Below are 21,740 nucleotides of genomic sequence, written 5' to 3'. Positions count from 1 at the left end.
GCAAAGTAATGTCTCTGCTTTTGAATATGCCATCTAGGTTGGTCCTAACTTTCCTTCCAAGGAGTAAGCGTCTTTTAATTTCATGGCTGCAGTCACCATCTGCAGTGATTTTGGAGCCCCCCAAAATAAAGTCTGACATTGTTTCCATTGTTTCCCCATATATTTGCCATGAAGTGATGGGACCGGATGCCATGATCCTCATTTTCTGAATGTTGAGCTTTAAGCCAACTTTTTCACTTTCCACTTTCACTTTCATCAAGAGGCTTTTTAGTTCCTCTTCACTTTCTGCCATAAGGGTGGTGTCATCTGCCTATCTGAGGTTATTGATATTTCTCCCAGCAATCTTGATTCCAGCTTGTGCTTCTTCCAGCCCAGCTTTTTTCATGATGTACTCTGCATAGAAGTTGAATAAGCAGGGTGACAATATACAGCCTTGACGTACTCCTTTTCCTATTTGGAGCCAGTCTGTTGTTCCATGTCCAGTTCTAACTGTTGCTTCCTGACCTGCATACAGATTTTTCAAGAGGCAGATCAGGTGGTCTGGTATTCCCATCTCTTTTAGAATTTTCCACAGTTTATTGTGATCCACACAGTCAAAGGCTTAAAGCTAATTTCAGGGAGAGTGTTGGTGAGGAAAAGGGTATGTGGAGCCAACAAGACAGGTACCACCTCCGTTATCGTTGGTCCAGCCATAGGAAGCATCAGGACACTGGCTGCCTTCCTGGTACCCAGTCTCAGACCTCAGTTGCCTTTGTGGTTGTGCTGGTACAGTGGAGGTCAAGGGCTTTTTTTTTTTTTTTTCTTCTTCCTACTGTAAAGTATAAATCAGTTCAGTTGCTCAGTCATGTCCAACTCTTTGCGACCCCATGGACTGTAGCACGCCAGGCCTCCCTGTTCATCACCAACACCCAGAGTCTATTCAAACTCATGTCCATTGAGTCAGTGATGCCATCCAACCATCTCATCCTCTGTCGTCCCCTTCTGCTCACACCTTCAATCTTTCCCAGCATCAGGGTCTTTTCAAATGAGTCAGTTCTTCATATCAGGTGGCCAAAGTATTGGAGTTTCAGCTTCAACAAGCAAATTAGGTTTTATTTAAACTCAGTAATTCCCTCTCCTTATGAAAAGCCCTTATTTTCTGCACTGTGCCTGTCAAGATTATGTCTTTCAACTTGGCGTTCAAGTAAACATCCTGAGAGTAAATCTTGTTTTCCTAAAGTTTAAAAAATATGTGGAAAGCTAATTGTAGACTGGGAAGGATAGTGAAAAGAAAAAGAAAAGCATAAATTTCCCCGGGATTCTAACTTTTAAAAATTACATGCAACTTTTAAATCTCAAGGCTCTGAGATAAAAGGCACATTAATTTACTTATGCTGAATTCATTTTCAGAACTTTGTCACAGAGCCACTTATATTTAGTATCAAGGCATAATATATATCCAGCATACACAGGGAACTCTCAAATCTTAGTTACCAATATGATAAAATTTAAAACATGGTATTAAATGTGCTCTATATTTAGATGAACTTGGTAAGTTACAAACATAGTTTGGCAACATAGGGTCAAAGACTAACAATGTAGTAGTCAGTTTATCAGTAACATTTTAAACAGTTTTTTATTCTCAAATTCAGTTTTTTGGTTAAATTACAGTCACTGAAACATCCTTTTTTCTTTCCTCCATGTTATACGTATTCTTTCCCAGATGGACAGAAGCAGTTTAAACAACTACTATTATTTATAGGGCTTAGAACAAGGTGGGATGTGTGTGTGCATGCAGTGCTGGTCAGGGGTGTGTGGAGGACAGGGAGAGAAGACATCTGGGGAGTATTTTCAAGCTCCCACTGGCTGGAAGTAGTGCATTTGATTCCCTGTGAGTGTAGTGCTCAGTGGCAGCTAAACTTGGGATTCTTTATACCTTAAGCCGAGGCTGGATGGGAGTGGAGGAGTGGGAGAGGGCGTGTTTGGAAATGCTGTGACCTAGAGAAGGGCCTGCTTTGTGTCACTCTCCTGAACATATTCGTGGCTCAAGTCTATGCTGTACCCTGGCTTATTTGAAATACAATTTCTTTTTCTCCATTGATTTAAACTGTTCTTGAGTCTTGATCAAAGTACTGCCTCCTCCACAGACACCTCCTTAACTTCTTTGTCTTTCCTGTTTCCCCCTTTTCTGAATCAGAGAAGCTTCTTAGAATATTAGGGTTAGAGGGACTTCTGAGCTATCATCGTGCTGGAGGAAAACCCGGCATTCCCATGTATCAAGTTTGTAGAACGTGGCTCAGTCCAGTCTTAAAACAGTTTAATTGTTTGGTGTGGGTTTGGCTTACTTCCCCAGCTGTATTTGGTACTCTCTGAGGAAGGGACTATGTCACACACTTCTTTTGCATATTTCATAAACCTATAGCCTGTAGTTGTTGTTCAGTCACTAAGTCATGTCTGACTCTTGCAAACCCATGGATTGCACCATGGCAGGCTTCCCTGTCCTTCATTATCTCTTGGAGTTTGCTCAACTCATGTCCATTGAGTTGGTGATGCCATCCAACCATTTCATCCTCTGTTGCAGTCTTCTCAGGCCCTCAATCTTTCCCAGCAACAGTGTCTTTTCCAATGAGTTGGCTCTTCATATCAGGTGGCCAAAATATTGGAGCTTCAGCATCAGTCCTTCCAATGAATATTCAGAGTTGATTTCCTTTAGGCTTGACTGGTTTGATCTCCTTGCTGTTCTTGGAACTTTTAAGAGTCTTCTCCAGCACCACAATTTGAAAGCATCAATTCTTCGACACTCTTTATGGTCCAACTCTCACATCATACATGACTACTGGAAAAACCACAGCTTTGACTATAGGGACCTTTGTTGGCAAACTGATGTCTCTGCTTTTTAATATGCTATCTAGGTTTGTCATGGCTTTTCTTCCAAGGAGCAAGTGTGTTTTAATTTCATGGCTGCAGTCAACATCTGCAATAATTTTGGAGCCCAGGAAAATAAAATCTGTCACTATTTCCACTTTTTTCCACATCTATTTGCCATGAAGTCATGGGACCGGATGCCATGATCTTAGTTTTTTGAATGGTTTTAAGCCAGCTTTTTCACCCTCCTCTTTCACCCTCATGAAAATGCTCTTTAGTTACTCTTCACTTCCTGCCATTAGAGTAGTATCATCTGCATACCTGAGATTGTTGATACTTATCCCAGCAATCTTGATTCCAGCTTGTAATTCATCCAGCCTGCATTTCTCATGATGTACTCTGCATAGAAGTTAAATGAACAGGGTGACAATATACAGCATTGATGTACTGCTTTACCAATTTTGAACCAATCAGTTGTTCCATGTCCGAATCTCACAATATGCTTCTTGACCTGCATATAGGTTTCTCAGGAGATAGGTAAGGTGGTCTGGTATTCCCATCTCCAAGAATTTTCCACAGTTTGATGTGACCCACACAGTCAAAGGTTTTAGTGTAGTCTGTGAAGCAGAAGTAGATGTTTTTTTAGAATTCCCTTGCTTTTTCTATGATCCAACAAATGTTGACAATTTGATCTTTAGATCCTCTGCCTTTTCTAAATCCAGCTTGTACACCTGGAAGTTCTTGGTTCATGTACTGTTGAAGCCTAGCTTGGAGGATTTTGAACATGTCCATGCTAGCATGTGAAATAAGCACGATTATATTTTGTAGTTTGTACATTCTTTAGCACTGCCATTCTTTGGTATTGGAATGACAACTGACCTTTTCCAGTCCTGTGGCCACTGCTGGGTTTTCCAAATTTGCTGACAAACAGAGTGCAACACTTTAACAGCATCATCTTTTAGAATTTGAAATATCTCAACTGGAATTCCATCACCTCCACTAGCTTTGTTCATAGTGATGCTTCGTAAGGCCCACTTGACTTCATACTCCAGGATGTCTCTCCTATGGTATGAGAGCAATCCTACCATTGTGGTTATCCAGGTCCTTAAAACATTATTTGTATAGTTCTTTTGTGTATTCTTGCCACTTCTTAATCTGTTCTGCTTCTGTTAGGTCCATGCTGTTTCTGTCCTTTATTGTACCCATCATTGCATGAAATGTTCCATTGGTATCTCCAACTTTCTTAAAGAGATCTGTTGTCTTTCCTATTCCACTGTTTTCCTCTATTTCTTTGCATGGTTCACTTAAGAAGGCTTTCTTACCTCTCCTTGCTATTCTCTGGAACTCTGCATTCCCTTTCTCCTTTGCCTTTCACTTTTCTTCTTTTCTCAGCTGTTTGTAAGGCCTCCTCAGATAACCACTTTGCCTTCTTGCATTTGTTTTTCTTGGGGCTGTGTTTGGTCCCTGCCTCCTTTACCATGTTAAGAACCACCATTCATAGCTCTTCAGGCACTCTAGTGGGTCCTCGGAGAATGCTTTCGGCTCTGGTAGCACTTTTCTGTGAAATGCACTGGCCAGGATAGATACCCTGAGGCTGTTGGTTGTGGCACCAACCAGTAACAACCTGAGTGCCCAGCTATGAGAATAATGGAATATATTGTGATTTGTCTGTATTGTGGAGTGCTATATAGCTATGAAAAGAAATGAGTTAATCCTATAGCTGGTGACTTGGGGGATGTCCTCACTGTATTATTGTTCTTGTAAATACGAAGATACGGGAACAGTAAAATCCTACCTTTGAGATAACTCTGTTGCCTCCTATATCTGTATCTATGTTTTGATAATATCAGCAAGGACTTGGGGAAAGATGTGGAAGGATACACATTAGATTGTTACTTCTGTCTTTGTGTTGCTGCAACAAGAGAGCTACTAAGATCAAATACCAGCAAATATAAGACAAAGAGCAAATGCACAGAGGTTTTAATATGTTAGAAAGTCCTTTTCTTGTAATACTTCTATTTTTTACCCTTTGCATGATTGAAAAAAAAATGAATTTTATTCTTTGACTAAATTTTAGAACTAGGAAATAAAGACAGCATTATACTTGAGTCTTTTTCATTTTTGTTTTTTGAGCTTATGATATAAAGATAAGTTCTTTTTTCACCAAAACCTAAATTACAGACGTAGCACCAAAACCGAAAGCATGATGCTCTGGTTTCTGTGGTAGAGAGGGGAGAGAAGTAGCACGTTGTTCAAATTCAGGATGCTAACAGACTCAAGAGCCCTAGGAACTTCCTGTCCCAGAGCTGAAGAGAACAGAGTAGGCAACTGGACATGCTTGCGCAAGTAGAAAAGTAAAGAAAGCGAATGCTACAGAATTTCCGCTACTCCTCTGCAGATGATCAGGGCAACTCCGCTCCAGAGCCCTGCATTTCACCTGGGAAGTTGGTGAGAGTCTTTCTGAATGGAGACCGCCATGCTGGAGCTGGCTAGCTCTTATTGCATTAAAGGTGGAGATAGTTTTTAGGGACTGATAGGTAAAAGAGCTGAGTCAGGACACCAGCCCCAGGACATATTGCCCAGCCTGTTGTTGTGGTCTCCTAACTTACCTCTCTGGTCTTTTCTTCCACTTTATCATACAAATCCATTTCCAGAGTGATTGTTTTAAAGCACAACTCTTAGATAATTCCCCTGCTCAAAAACATATATGACTCCCCAGCTGTAAAGAAGAGAGTCCAGATCTCTAGACCTGGTGTTCAGAACCTTCTTGGATAGGGTCCCAGTGTACTTCTCAGTTTCCCTCCTGTCTCTCAGGCTCCAGCTACGTAAACCTGTTCCCTGTGTGCGTTTAGTCTTCTGCTCATGTTATGAGGTAGGAGCACTCCCTCCCCATTTCATCCATCTCTACCTGTTTAAATCCTTTCCAACCTTTATTTCAAAGGCCACATCTTTCAGGAAGCCAAATGCGACATCTCCCCCTTCTTCATGTACTTCTCCTATGGTATCTACCTTACATTCAAGTTGTATTCTTCCCTTTCCACCTTAGTAATTTCATCAAGGAAGAAACTGGTGTATCTCATGTCAGAATTTGTTACCCTTGGTAAATTTCTTAACGTTTAATCAATCTTTGTTGAATTGAATGTAATTGTTATCTGATGTACCAGATTAATTTTTAAAAATCATTTCATTCATTTCTTGTTGGTGGGGTGCTATGCAGAGAAACAAAGGAAATATGAACAGAGTTAGTATCCCAGCAAGGAAATATGATATGACTCTTCGTTTTTGCGAAAGTTCCCATTTTATATTATCTAATGTTTTCCAGTATCTTGGACTCTTTTCTTCCTGCTGTCTTATCATTTCCATTGGATATCTGTCACGGAATGCCCTTGCTATGACATCGGATGGGGAAGTGGAAATATGCTTCCTGGAAGACTACCCTGACAGGGTCCCTATTTGATTTGCATTCCTTGTAACCTTCCTGGTTTTGTGGGCAGCAGGGGACCCTCCAGGCACCTCAGGCAGAGACTAGTGGAGGTCCAGGTCAATGCACTGCCCTAGATTTGAACAGCCAAGGCTAGGAAGGTGACTCCATTTTGCACATCTCCATAATCTCCCATCTGGTTCTCTGTGGAGAAGTAGTGAGAGTTTTACTGCTGTCTTCCTTTCCAAGGAATTCTGTGGAATTCCAAGAAAAGGAACTACAGAAAGGAAGGAGAGGTTTAAAAGGAAATTCCCCTGGACTTTGGAAAGACTTAACTGGGCAAAAGGTGACTTTTGAGAGAATTCAGGTTCTAACAAATTAGACAAACCCAACTTGGAATTTGCCTGAGCCATGAATAACTTTATGTGATTGAGTTGAATAACTTTATGTGATTGAGTTAATTCATTATATCTCATAATGTGGTCATTCTACCCTCCTCCAAATATAACAAGAAATTGCCACCTTCCTGCTGAATGCCTTTTATTTCTCCACATTGATTTTGTTTTTTAAAGGATGATTGAATTGGTTTATTTAGATTCCAATTGCCAGTAATTCTCAAGTTATAATTACTCTAGATCACAAGAGAATATTACTTTATGTTCTGTCATATTTTTTCTTTAATAATACAATTTTATCACTGTCCTTATTATGATAAGAAATGTATATATCAAATATTAGTAAAATCGTTATGCTTTATAATGCATCCTAAAACTGAGAACCACCTTCTGTATCTGAACAAAGAAATTACACTGAATACACTTATTACCCTAGAAAATCATCTTCTGGCCATATATATGTTTTTCCTCCACAAAGGTCACTAAAATGGCTTTCATTTCAGTGATTAACATTTTAAAATCACTGGTTGTATTTAAAACCACATAAATTCAATATGCTATAAGACACAGTTATACAAAGAATGTTAACAAAACTAAGATAGGAAATAAAACCTCTATAAAAATTTCTCAAAACAGGAAACTGTTGTAGAAGTATACTGTTGTTCTTTCTGTTTCACTAAAATTACGTTGGTTTAAATATGCTGCATACGCTAACCTCTTGGATCTATTGTGCTCTTGCTTAAAATAACTTTCTTTAAATGTTAACTCCTGAACACTGTTTAATTAACTTAGCTCAAGTTGAGATTTGATCTCAAGCCATTTCAAACTAGACAGAGTGAAGAAAGATGTGGGTAATTGGCAGCAGATCCCAATACAAATATGGCATTTGGCAAAGTATGTCTGTGTTGTTTTGCTTTGCTTTTCTCTTTATGGTTGTGGCCTATTTTTGAAATGCTGTGATTTAAATTCAGTGCTCAAGTGACAAGTCTGACAAAACAGAACTTATTTCCATGGAGGTTCTGTTGGGGTGGAGATGGAAGTGTTCCAGGAACTAAAGGGAGTAACCTTGATTTCACCTGGAAGCAGTAGTGTGTTGGGGACAGGAGATTTGGGCTATATATAAAGAGGAGAGGAAAATTGCCAAGATGCGGAGCCAAATTTGCATCCAGGAATAGAGCAACATCAAAGAAGTGAAAACAGAATCTGTCGTTTCCACTCTTTCCCTGTAAGCTGTAACTGGGGAGCCCAAGATACATGGAGATGGGAAAGTTCTCTCCTGGGATGCCTGGATTGCCGAGATAGTGTTCTAACTGGGTTCTCTTAACGCCTTCTTCTCCTTGAACGCCCACCCACAGTATGGCCAGGTTAACTGCAAAGACTGTGCCGTTTTCTTGCTCAAGACCTTCAGTTCCTGTTTACTCAGAAGATTAGGTTAAAACTCTTTCTGTTGGCATTGTGCTCCCTCCACTCTGTTGCTTTTTCTAACCCCACTATCTACCGTTCTCCAACATGAAAGATGTACTCTCCACAGTCTTCAGTCTCATTCAAAATCTAGGTTACACCTCCCTTCTCATTCTTTCTGAGAATTCAGTTCACAGAGAGTGCCCTCCCCAGGTTTGAGATTGTTCCTATTTGTTTTCTAACTTTTGGCAAGATTGTTTCATTGTTAGTCATTGTGTTAGGAGTACTGTATCTAGAAATATATACACATATATAATCATTATATGGTGTATATATACATATATAGAGAGAATAGAAATGATAATATTTTCCCTTAGTGAGTTATAAAGTTGTAAATTTCTCCATAGAAAGTTCATTGAAATTGAAGGTGAATTACTGGTTCTTATATCATTGGACTTTACTTTCACCACCAGACATGAAACCATTTAGCTCAGATTGGGACTGGAACCCTCATGGCTGGGACTCGAACCCAGCCAAAACCCTGCTAATGAGTGGGAGGATTATTCCAACTATTTTTGGGAAAGTGAAAGTGAAGTCGCTCAGTTGTGTCCGACTCTTTGCTGTAGCCTACCATGCTCCTCCGTCCACGGGATTTTCCAGGCAAGAGTACTGGAGTGGGTTGCCATTTCCTTCTCCAGGGGCTCTTCCCTACCTAGGGATCAAACCCAGGTCTCCCGCGTTGTAGGCAGATGCTTTACCATCTGAGCCACTAGGGAAGTCTTATATATAATATATTTACTTTATATTTATTGTATTAATATGACATGTGAGAGAGAAAGTACTGAACTGAGAGAATCTGGAAAACTAAATTCTAGTCTCAACTTTGCCACTAACAGTCAAATCACTTGACCCCCCTCACAGCTCCAAACACGGAATTAATCTCCTTTATGACCATCAGGAAAATATAAAGGAAAGTGAAACCATGTTTGTTTATAATAACCTTAAACAGTAAAGTTTCATGTCCCATCCAGAAGACATAAATATGGGGCACAGCTGGATGAGTCAAGAGAGATGATGTATTGTTCAGGTGAGTCGCTGTTATTTTGGTTTTATAGATTAGACCTCTGAGTACAGTGAGTCTGTGCAGCATTTTTGAGGTTTCCCAGGATAACAAAGGCCAAATGAGACTCAGTGTGGTTCTTTCTCCCTTTCCTGTAAATAAACACTTTTTTCCCCAGTATGAAGGGTCCCTCTGCTTTACTGGTGGTGTTGAGTGGGTTATAATCCTAACTTGACTTATTTGTTCTGTAATTTTTAAGGAAATCTCCCTGAATCCCATACACTTGTCTGTGAAAGCTTTTGAGCTTATTACCTCAAAAATCAACACTAATCACTATTTTTTATTGAGCATTGGCCTTGTACAGGAGATATGGCATATGTTATGTCATTTCTTAAATGTATCTTATAAAATGGCCCAGTTCAGTTCAGTCTCTCAGTCATGTCCAACTCTTTACAACCCATGGGCTTGTAGCTCACCAGGCTTGCCTTGTCCATCACCAACTCTCGGAGCTTGCTCAAACTCATGTCCATCCAGTCGGTGACGCCATGCAACCATCTTATCCTTCGTCAACCCCTTCTCCTCCTGCCTTCAGTCTTTCCTAGCATCAGGGTCTTTTCCAGTGTTGGTTCTTCTCATCAGATGGCCAAAGGATTGGAGCTTCAACTTCAGCGTCAGTCCTTCCAATGCATATTCAGGACTGATTTCCTTTAGGATGGACTGGTTGGATCTCCTTGCAGTCCAAGGGACTCTCAAGAGTCTTCTCCAACAACACAGTTTAAAAGCATCAATTCTTTGGTGTTCAACTTTCTTTATGGTTCAACTCTTAACACTAATACATGACTACTGGAAAAACCATAGCTTTGACTAGATGGACCTTTGTCAGCAAAGCAATGTCTCTGCTTTTTAATATGCATCTAGGTTGGTCATAGCTTTCCTTCCAAGGAGCAAGCATCTTTTAATTTCATGGCTGCAGTCGCCATCTGCAGTGATTTTGGAGCCCCAAAAAATTAAGTGTGTCACTCTTTCTACTGTTTCCCCATCTATTTGCCATGAAGTGATGGGACCAGATACCATGATCTTAGTTTTCTGAATGTTGAGTTTTAAGCCAGCTTTTTCACTGTCCTCGTTCACTTTCATCAAGAGGCTCTTTAGTTGTTCTTCGCTTTCTGCCATAAGGGTGGTGTCATCTGCCTATCTGAGGTTATTGATATTTCTTGCAGCAACCTTGATTCCAGCTTGTGTTTCATCCAGCCCAGCGTTTCTCATGACGTACTCTGCATAGAAGTTAAATAAGCAGGGTGACAATATACAGCCTTGATGTACTCTTTTACCTATTTGGAACCAGTCTGTTGTTGCATGTCCAGTTCTAACTGTTGCTTCTGGGCCTGCATACAGATTCCTCAGGAGGCAGGTAAGGTGGTCTGGTATTCCCATCTCTTTAAGAATTTCCCACAGTTTGTTGTGATCCACACGTGGAAGGCTTTGGCATAGTCCATGAAGCAGAAATGGATGTTTTTCTGAAACTCTTTTGCTTTTTCTATGATCCAGCGGATGTTGGCAATTTGATCTCTTGTTCCTCTACCTTTTCTGAATCCAGCTTGAACATCTGGAAGTTCTTGGTTCACGTACTGTTGGAGCCTTGCTTGTGGTTTCCTCATCTATAAAACAGGGTCATCACATGACCCTGTTTTATAGATGAGGAAACCATGGCTAAGATTTAACCCAAAGTCTCTCTGATACCATACATGGGTCTCCCTCCTGTGGTAGAAGAAAGAGATCTCAGGTCCATAAAAATCAACATTGCTTCCAGATTGCAAGCTTACAGTTACTGTTGTTTCATCATTTCCTTTTACCTAACCTTTTGTAAGTATCTAGTAGAAAATTTGACACTTGGGTTTCATTTTTCCTCTGGCCAGCACTCCTGGTGAAGGTGCTAATAAGCACTCTTAAAGAGCAGAGAGATCTCTCTTTAAGGAGAGTCTCAGGAAAGGAAGGTGATGCAAAGGAAATGAATGTTCCAGAAACTGAATAACTGGTCCTTGAATAATTATAGTCAATGCCTACGTGTCATAATCATTTTGGAAAAGGTTGGATAAATTAATTTTTCCATTTTCTGATTAACTGTAGTTCTTCTTTCACAAGTGTAAAGTTAATAAATCTCTACAATAGAGTATTACTGATACTTTGAGTTTTATGCTTTTTTCTGTTTTTAATAAAAAATTGGAAAGCTTGGGGCTGGTGCACTGGGATGACCCAGAGGGATGGTATGGGGAGGGAGGTGGGAGGGGGGTTCAGGATGGGGAACACGTGTACACCCGTGGTGGATGCATGTTGATGTATGGCAAAACCAATGCAATATTGTAAAGTAAAAAAAATAAAAGGAAAAGAAAAAAAATTGGAAATATTATGGACACTTTGTGGCATAGTTTGTAGGAGACATTTTCAGTCATGTAGTCTTGCATTAAAAATGTTTATGAGGATTCATAACTGTATATTTTGTACAATTCTTAAGGGAAACAGATTCTGATTTTACGATCATCATTGTCTTTCTATGATGGAGTGAACTTCTTCCCAAGTAAGGAGTGATCTATATTCAGGAAGCGCTCAATGGCACTCTGTCAGCAGATCACACAGCAGGCAGGACCCACATGAATAGAGCTAACAAGTTTTGTCCATTAAATCTTGTGACTCGAGCAAATTTTTATTATCCTTTTGTAAAAATGCAAGCACTGCCTCACACAAAAACCAGTTGTTACCTAATGAAGTGTTTCAGCATGTTCATAAAAGTTGATGGTTTCACATGGTCAGATTATTGCCATATCAGCTATTAGCTACTAATAACATGATCCCATCCTGCTTTAATGACATACTGTACTCAGAATACTTAAGTGTGGACAGATGTTTAGGAATATCATTTTTCCCTCTTGGCTATTGATTGATTCCCAAAACTCACTCCTGATTAGAATGCAAGATGTTTTCATTTAGACTTGGAATCTTTACTTATTCAGTCTAATCAGAAAAAGTCAAACAGCACGCCAACAACTTGGAATGTAATGCTGGAGCATCTTCTTGGACTTCCTACCATGGGCTATATTTTCAGATGCCCAGCGACAGCCTCTGTCACTGCTTGTCTTCCAAAGCCAACATATTAGAAAAGAATATGCAGCTCTGACAAAGGGAAATGCACTATACAGTGGTTTTAGCTAAAATCAAATTGTTAGTTTCAATAGAAGATTTTGGAGGGTGCTAACCGATGGGGATCTGTCCTTGCAAGGCAGGACTGAGTGGATCCTTTAAACCACCTGTGCTTTCCTCATAGTTGAACTTTATTCCTAAGCCAGAGGCATATCTGATACCACTAGCAGCACTTTTAAAAAGTGCAGTTGAGGAAAGAATTGGATTTTGTACGTGAAGAAAATAATTCTTTAACACCTGAGTTTTAAATAGCTTTATTCTTCCTAAAAACCTGGACCCTTGGGGATCAATAGGAAAGTTTAAAAAATTTTTGTTTTGGGGTGTAATACAGGTTGTGTTTACTTATTACTAAGATTTCTCCCAGAAGCTTGAATCCTTTCATGTCTTGAATAAAGTGGATCCTCCAGCAACCCACTCCAGGATTCTTGCCTGCAGAATCCCATGGACAGAGAAGCCTGGTGGGCTACAGTCCATGGGGTCGCAGAGTCGGACACGACTGAGCGACTTCACTTACTTACCAGCTACCTTAATCACACAACTTGAATATTTACTCTTACCTCCCAGGTAACAAATTACCTTCTTGCTCCCCCTAGTGGAATTGTTACTCTACTCCACAGTTTGAGAATACTGTTGTCAGTACATTTATTTGATTTAGCATCTTATATTTGGGAATTGGATATTTTCCTCATTTATTCTCAAAGACTGAGAATAAAATAGAAGAATACTGTAGTGGGTGGGCTGATAGGGGATGTGGGTAGTGAAAGTGAAAGTGGCTTTTTGCGGATAGATTTTCACTTCCTAATATCAGCAATGGCCACATTGTTCATAATGGTTGCCAAATTCAAGGGGCTTCTGCTCTACTCTTCTGTCTTACAGGGGTCAAATGTCATCAGGCTGGCAGACAGTCACGTCTAGAAGGCAGCTGTTCACACTTCTGGCAAGTGTGAACAGCCCTACCAGTTCACTCTTCTACCAATAGAGTGCTGGTAGTTGGTGGTATTGAAAGACAAGGATAGGTACCATGTGAATATTGGCCCCTACTTGTGCCATTGGTTAAGCAAGCCCAGGGAGCACCCTTCTGAATCTACATGAGGGACTGTGCCAGTATCCACAGCACATGGAAATCATTTCCAGTCTACAGCTGCTAAACATGCTAAAACAATTCTGGTAACTGAAGCTGCATATCTCTTTTTAAGAATTTAAATTTCTTTAGGGATTGATAACCAGTGGTTTCATGACATCAGAATCTCTCTCTTTTTCCTGCCACTATTTGTTTTCACAACTCTGACCCTTGTTAAAAATGTATTTATTCAAATTTGCACACAAAGGACTTGTATTTTGTATATACTAGCATTGAAATCGGTGAAACTTCTAAAAAAAATTGTTGTTCATGCCAAGGCTTGGGACTCTGTTCTTCTGCATGGAAGGCCCTATCAAGGTCAAGGCAAAAGATACAGTGATTTCCAAATAAATAGTCAACAGAGTATAAGTACTTGGTATTTATGAACAAGAGTACTGTAATTAGAATATTCCGTCTTTCTTAAAATCATGTAATAGAGACAGTGTTTAGATATATCTTTTCCCAAATATTTATTCTCGGGGCAAGTGTTTGCCTCAGTTCAGTTCAGTCACTCAGTTGTGTCCGACTATTTGCGACTCCATGAATCGAAGCACGCCAGGCCTGCCTGTCCATCATCAACTCCCAGAGTTCACTCAAACTCATGTCCATTGAGTCGGTGATGCCATCCAGCCATCTCATCCTCTGTCGTCCCCTTCTCCTCCTGCCCCCAATCCCTCCCAGCATCAGGGTCTTTTCCAGTGAGTCAACTCTTCGCATGAGGTGGCCAAAGTACTGGAGTTTCAGCTTTAGCATCAGTCCTTCCAATGAACACCCAGGACTGATCTCCTTTAGGATGGACTAGTTGGACCTCGTTGCAGTCCAAGGGACTCCCAAGAGTCTTCTCCAACACCACAGTTCAAAAGCATCAATTCTTCGGTGCTCAGCTTTCTTCACAGTCCAACTCTCACATCAGTACATGACCATTGGAAAAACCATATCCTTGACTAGACGGACCTTTGTTGGCAAAGTAATGTCTCTGCTTTTTAATATGCTAGGGAAACATAAAACAGCAGGATCCAATTAAAATCCCAACAAAAGGGAATGTCAAAGTGTTATATGGGTGTGTTTTATTCGGAAGTGTAGAGAAAAAAAGAAATGCCTGTACTGTTTTTTGTGGGTTTTTTTAGAGAAGTACCACTAGCTCAAGAGTTATAGAAATTTAGTTTAAGAACTTCATCCATGCAAACACATGGCAAAGCATGTGTCTGAAGTTCTGATTTGGATCTCATAGTGCCTGGATTCACAGTTGTGAAAACAATGATGTCACAGTGGCCACACAGCCCAGCTGGGGCAGAAATGTCCGGTTAGCAAGACTTTGGAGAACCAGCATTTTCTATTCCACAGGGAGTGGGAGGGATTTGTGTGTCAATCAGCATGTATCTCTGTGCATACAGACGTGAATGTAGATGCAGATGAGTACATACATGGGCAAAATGTAGCCATGTATATGTGGGTTTATTCATGTATACATGTGACTGAAAGAGTTACAATTGTCAGCTTCTTCCCAATGGATGCTAGGAATTTTGAGCATTGACAGTACTCCCAAAAGCATCTTTTAGCAGAGCGAGACTGGGAGGCATTGAGGAAGTATGCATACCATTCTCTGCTGGGAATTCTCTGCATTGATGATAACCTTCCAGTGGGTCTCAGGGACTGGGCCTGGAGGTGTTTGGAAAGCTCTACATGCCACTCCCTGCTGAGGGCTGTACTGGCATCCTTGTCTGGCAGCTTTGCAGGGTGGCTGTCCTTGGGTACATTCCAGCCATAGCTTGGAACCCTTGCCTTTCTTGAGTGATGTGAGGACTGAATATCTGCGTGCATTCTTTCACTCAAGAGTGAAGAGAAGCTTTGCTTATCTAGCTGTGTTTCCTTAAAGTGACTAACCAGTGGTGCATTAAAGTGGGGTGGGTTTGTTTCTCAGAATCTTAACTTCTCAACTGTTGATTGATCACTGTTGACTCAACACTAAAATCTCATCTGCCTCTGCTTGTCATCCCTGGGTTATTGGGGTTTGGTATTTGCTTTCTCTTAAGGTTCAAAAAGGCAGAAAAATATGCACAAGCATTTGGCAATAGGCACAGCAGATAGAGAATTATGAAGTAGATATACCAGAGTCAGATATTTTTGTTGAAATGCTGACTTTATATGACTGTCTGTTTTACTTGTAATATGGTCCTTGCCATGAGGCAGGGTATCTGGAGACGTGGCAGGTAGTCAGCAAGTGTAGGGAAGGAACTTATTATCTTGGGCAGAGTGTCTGCTCCCACCAACTGCTCAAACTTGCATTCTTTTCAAGACTTCTTTCCTGCTACTTAATTGTTGGTAATTTGAGAAACTATCTTTGAATCAGACACCTTGGCAAGAAGGTAGGATTAAGAGAGTATTTGGGACCAAAAAAAGATATACATCTGTCTACTTGCTGGAAACTTTGATGGCAGAGGGAAAACTGTGGACAAATTCCTGACAGGTGGTAATACTTATCTGCAATTTAATATATATATTTTTTTGCTACGCCCTGCATCATGAGATATCTTAGTTTCCTGACCAGGGATTGAACCTGTGTCCCCTGTATTGGGAGCACAAAGTCTTAACCACTGGGCCACCAGGGAAGTCCCTAACATTTTTTTAAATATAATGTTTCCTTAAGTAATCTTACCATGTTCTACTGACAATACTTACATTGGTCCCCTAAAATAACAAGGAACATCATCAAAACATGTAAGAAAGGCAACAGGAAGGTAAAAAATAGAAAAGAAAGTTTGTAGGGAAAGTCAGGACTTGGAATTTCATATAGATTGCATAGAGATTGAGGCAGATAATTCTAACCATGTCACTTTAGGTCAGTGCTCACAGTTCCCGATAACTAAGTGGGTGATTATTAGAAGTCTGGGTTCTCTGATCCCACCCCAGAATCTGCAGGGAAGGGTTCTGGGAATATTGTTTTAGTAAGCATCTTAGGCGATACTTACGATCAGACAAGTTTGGGAAACTGCCACCGTCCAATTGCCTGCTAGGACTAAAGTATTTCCAAAACTTATAAGTAAATATATGTGTGTTGTGTGTGCATGTGTGTTATTACCAAGGTTTTAAACTTTGAAAAAAAAATTGTCAAATACTCCATATTGACATCATAAACATTTCTTAGTGAAAACATCTGTTATTTGGATAGGGTTGTATGGCTTCCCATGTGGTGCTAGTGGTAAAGAACCCACCTGCCAATGCAGGAGACATAAAAGACCTGGATTCCTTCCCTGAATCAGGAAGATCCCCTGGAGGAGGGTATGGCTACCCACTCCAGTATTCTTCCCTGGAGAATCCCGTGAACAGAGGAGCCTGGTGAGCTACAGTCCATGGAGTCGCAAAGAGTCAGACATGACTGAAGCGAATTAGCATACAGCATGTGGGGTTATAGAAGGTTTTCTCATATGTTATCTCAGTTGTTCCTAAAACCAACCCTTTGATGGGTTGGACAACAAAGATCATGTTTGGCCCCAGATTACACATAGCAAATGGGCTCAACGTGTAACTGGCAGGTGGCAGAACTGGTTTTCAACCGGATCCTTCACCAGGTGGGGGAGCCCAGCACCAACCCCAGAGCCCACCCCTTTTGCTCTTTTCTCCCACACCCTGGTCACCAGGTTGATGACAGCATTTCTAACATATCAGGCTCTTAGCATATCCACACCTTTCCACATTCTGATTCCCTGGCCACCATATCCTTCTTCTCTTTGCAAACTCACAGGCATTCATGAAGGTGCCTTCCATGAAGCTTTTCTGGACACTCTTCTCACTCTACCACCCAAGCAGAGCCAGTTTTTCTTTCAGCTGGCTTTCCATCAAGTTTATAAATCCTTCTACCACGTGCTGGGCTTGTTTAATCTAGGTGAGTTCAATGATACATGTTCAGTAATGCCTCCCTTCTTCCTCCCCACCTCACCGTTATACCACTTACTTTGAATAGATGGGAAGGTAATCACCTCTAAAACACTCAGTGCTCATTGGCTAAGCTTTGGGAAGTGTTGGAGGAATGCTTTAAAGGCTTTTCCAAACTTTGACAAAAAAGCAAGTGTTCAGGAGGCCAGAAACATGGCCACTAACATCCTCTAGGAACAGAATCGTTTAAAAGGTCCAGGGAGCATTGTCTAGTGAGAAGCTGGGGAATGGCAGGGGACCCTATGCACAAAAACACAGATTTGGTAGTATTCTTGATAGGTAATTTAAGGACCATCCAAGGACATTTTCAACTAGTGGTGATTTTTGTGTTACACTCATAGCCCTAGATTAGATGTGACTGTCTGTCATGGCTTTCAAATCGTATTATAGTTATTTCTTGATGCAAATAACTCCCCTACTGCACTTTGAGCAAGGGTGGACCCGAGCCATATTCATCTTTGTCTGCCAATTGATAATTGTTGAATAAACTTTGGGGGAATAGATCTTCTAGCCATCTGCATCTGAGTGCAATCCAGTGATTTAAGTATAGTTCTAATTCCAGTTCTCCTGTGTTTACAGCCACCACTGGTCCAAGCAATCTTCAGCGGTGATCCAGAGGAGATACGCATGCTCATCCACAAAACAGAAGATGTGAATGCTCTGGTAGGAGATGCTCTGGCTTTGCCTGCCTAGACCCTCTTCACCTTTTCTGTGCCATGGACTTTTTTGATGTCTGGTGAAAGCCCTGGCCCACTTCTCAGAATTCTGTTTTGAAATGCTCTAAATAAAATATATAAGATTCAAATGGAAATCAATTATTTTGAAATATATTGAATCAAAATTTTCATATAATAATATATGTGTTTATCAGCACATTTAAATGGCAAGATACAGTAGGAGATCTAATAATGGCCATAATTTAAAAATAATGATGAGCCTGATCAATATTTTGTGTTACCTGCCACCACTCTAACGTGGCGTGAATGTGCCTATGATTTCTGCCAACACTAAGGTTTGCTGCCTGCATTCATAATGTGAAGAAATGTGAACTTGCAGTTAGAAGCTAGTGAAAATAGAGTTAGAAACTTTGTTCTAGAGAACCCATGGCTTACAAGCAGGAGCTGACAAACTATGGTTTGTCACCTGGTTTTGTACAAGCTAGTGGCTAAGAATAGTTTTTATTTTTTAAATGGCTGAAAAAAGAATGAAAAAAAAAGAGTATTTTGTGACTTAGGAAAATTGTATGAAATTCACATTTTGATATCTACACATTAAGTTTGTTTGGAACATGGGAAGGACAGCTTTCCTACTGCAGGAGCAGAGTTGAGTACCTGTGACAGAGACAGTATGTGGCCTGCCCAAAATATTTACTCTCTGGCCCTTTGGAGGGAAAATTTGCTGCCCTCTGCACTAGAGGGTCCATGAACCTGGGATGAGTGGATGAACTTGGCGTTCTGTGTGTACCCTGAAATCATACATAATATGTGCGTGCATTTTTGGACATTTTGTTTAATGAAAGGGTCAAGGCATTTCATCAAACTCTTAAAAGGGTTCGTGATCCCCTAAAGATTAAGAACCACTGAATCTGGAAGTTCTTGACATAAACCTGCAATGAGGAAAAGTGAAAAGAGTTAGTCAATAATTTATCCTTTTAATAGTTTCCTAGACCTAGATTGAACAAGCAATTATGTATAGTACATGCTACTAATTCTCTTAATGTAATGCAATTACCTACATGCTCCAGTCTGTCAGGGAGAGGAGTTCTCTTTGAAGTCCCAAGTGTTCAGGAGAAACAACAGACTCAGACACATCTACAGTGCAAGAAGAGCTTTGCCACTGGGAAATGCATTCTGTCTGAGGTTGCATCTCTGTCCGCTCAGCCACATGTTTTATTCAGAAGGCGAGTCATCACTGCCACCCATTGCTCTGTGGCAATGTAGGTTGCTGTGGCTTTTTGAAAAAGCTCTTGGCAGTTTCTCCCCAGCTGGCACTGACAGCAGCAGAGCAGTGTGCTGTGACATTTTTGCCAGGTAAGCACAGATGAGGTCAGGGCCAGACTACTTGAGAAGGCAACTGGGCATTTGTCTAGGGCCGATGGGGCCCTATACTTCTGAGAGGAGGCAAGGCAAGCAAGTTGATCATCTATGTTCTGACATCACCAGAATTCATCTAGCCTGTTCTGTGTTGTGGGCCACACCCAGGCCAGCCCAAGGCAAGGTTACTATCTTCCCTGATAATCATCAACAAGCAGGACTTTTGTGAGTCCTGTGTACCAAGAAGGAGTGTACTGTCCTCTGAAAGCCTTTAATTTCTCCTTAGGAAAGTGACAAACAGCTGCTAGCTGGTAAACATTAGAGGAGGTTAACTGCTGTAACACACAGATGGCTCAAACATAAGATATGTTTAGTTCTCTTATGAGCAGATTAGAGGGGTGGCTCTTTTCTGCATAGAGTCCCAGGTATCAGCATGTAGCTTCTAAGGTCATTCAAGGGGTGTGTCAACAGCCCAACAAGAAGGGAAAAAAAGAATGTGGCAGCAAAGCCTGGGAGGATTTTATGGGACAGCTCGGCAGTGGCATAATCACGTCTACTCACATCCCACTGCCCGGAACTCATCCCATGCCACGGCTAACTACAGAAGAGGTTGGGAAGTTAGTGTAACTGTGTCCCCAAAGTGTCAGAGAACAGTGACTTTGGTGAACAAGTTGCTGTCTTGGCTACACCAATTTCTGGTTTTAGAGAATTTTAGGTAATTTAAATGATACCCCTTAGTCGTCTGTGTAGTGTGTTGTTAATTTGACAGTTAATTACTGAGTTTGGATCCTGTGTAAGGTCCTGAGGATACAGCAGTTAAAAAGATAGCTCTTTCCCTCGTGAGCTTACAACGTGGCAGAGAAGGCAACAAGTGAGAAATCATACCATATTGTATTTCTGAAATGGAAAATCTGGGACACTATTTAGGGGCCTATGTTAATCATGAGGGGCTAATGAAGTGAGGTATGAACTGAGGCTGCTGTGGAAAGTGTGTTGTAGTTGCTGTTAGATGTGTGGCAGCTGTTGGATGTGACAGCAGAGAAGGGTGGGATAAAGAGAGAGGAATGAATGAATGAATGAGTGGTTAAATGAGTGAATAAACAAGCCTAAGAGGAGCCTGAGTTCTTAGGTTGATCGTGTGGCTCTTCTGGGTCCACAGACTCCTCCGCTCATACTTCTTAGAGCCTCCCTCTTCACATCCCCCTTTCCCTTCCTCAGGGGAGTATAAAGATCATTTGCTCCTCTACTCTGTTATCAGGCATGTTGCAGACACTGAGCTGTCCTCTTCAATGGTTTTCCTTGGGCGGCATTCCTTCGGAATCAGTCACAGTGACTGCTGGAGGTGGATTAGACAGTTTAGGGGAAGTGATCGTTAACAAAGGGCATAGGGAGATGGAAGATAAATCTGGATTTGAAATCTAAACCCAAAGATTCATTTTAGGATAGAAGAGCGGCTGCTCCCAGACATGTCATTGTCAAGGAGGGGAAGTAAATCAGGGAAGCACCTCTTGCTAGCGAGAAGACAGTTTTTGTCTTCTCTTCTCATCCTTTGCTTTTCTCTCTTTATCCCTATTTAGTCACTTAATTTTTCTTTTCTGCTCTAGGCTCTGACTTTTTTGCTTTCTTTTATCTTCATCTTTCTGTATCTTTTGATGGGTTGCCTGTTTTTTGGTATAAATACACTTTGATTGACTGATCCTGATAGAAGTGTCTCATTCAGCTTTGCCTCTTTGTGTTTTTCCAGACTTTATTTCCCAGTAGCAGTATGCATCAACCAAACGGCATTACTCAACCTGGTATTTTTTCTTTTCTCACTTCTCCAGTGTTCTGATCCCACCTGTCCTTTCAGGCCTGCTATTGATCCTTCCTCTGTTGCTGCTAAGTCACTTCAGTCGTGTCCGACTCTGTACAACCCCATAGACAGCAGCCCACCAGGCTCACCTGTCCCTGGGATTCTCCAGGCAAGAACACTGGAGTGGGTTGCCATTTCCTTCTCCAGTGCATGAAAGAGAAAAGTGAAAGTGAAGTCGCTCAGTCGTGTCCAACTCTAGCGATCCCATGGACTGCAGCCTACCAGGCTCCTCCGTCCATGGGATTTTCCAGGCAAAAGAACTGGAGTGGGGTGCCATTGCTTTCTCCGCCTTCCTCTGTTAAGTTGGCCTAATTTTCAACTTTCTTTCTGCTGCCTTCTCTTCCACCTCCCAAATCCCTTAGCTCTTTGTACCTCACTGATCACTTTACTTGAGTTATTTATGTCTGTGTTTTACTTTTGACTGTGTTTGACATGACTGCTATGTCACTCATTCTCATTTGCTCAGTGGCCCAGTTCAGTCCTTGC

General features: G+C 41.0%; 1 protein-coding gene across 5 annotated transcripts in view; it reads left to right on the top strand.

Annotated features, from left to right (window-relative positions):
* The window catches only part of ANKRD44 (ankyrin repeat domain 44), a 314,767-nt gene that overhangs the window by 107,612 nt on the left and 185,415 nt on the right, over positions 1-21,740 (top strand). For all 5 annotated transcript variants that reach the window (XM_010860893.1, XM_010860891.1, XM_010860892.1 and 2 more), the window contains one exon: positions 17,949-18,032. In XM_010860893.1, the coding sequence (XP_010859195.1) occupies positions 17,949-18,032 (84 nt within the window). Of the gene's footprint in view, positions 1-17,948; positions 18,033-21,740 lie in introns of those variants that run through there.

The sequence above is a fragment of the Bison bison genome, unplaced genomic scaffold (genome assembly GCF_000754665.1).
Source record: "Bison bison bison isolate TAMUID 2011002044 unplaced genomic scaffold, Bison_UMD1.0 scf7180017864471, whole genome shotgun sequence".
Taxonomy (NCBI): Eukaryota; Metazoa; Chordata; class Mammalia; order Artiodactyla; family Bovidae; genus Bison; species Bison bison.
The sequence above is the reverse complement of the archived record's forward strand: the minus strand, read 5'-3'. Positions and strand labels throughout refer to the sequence as shown.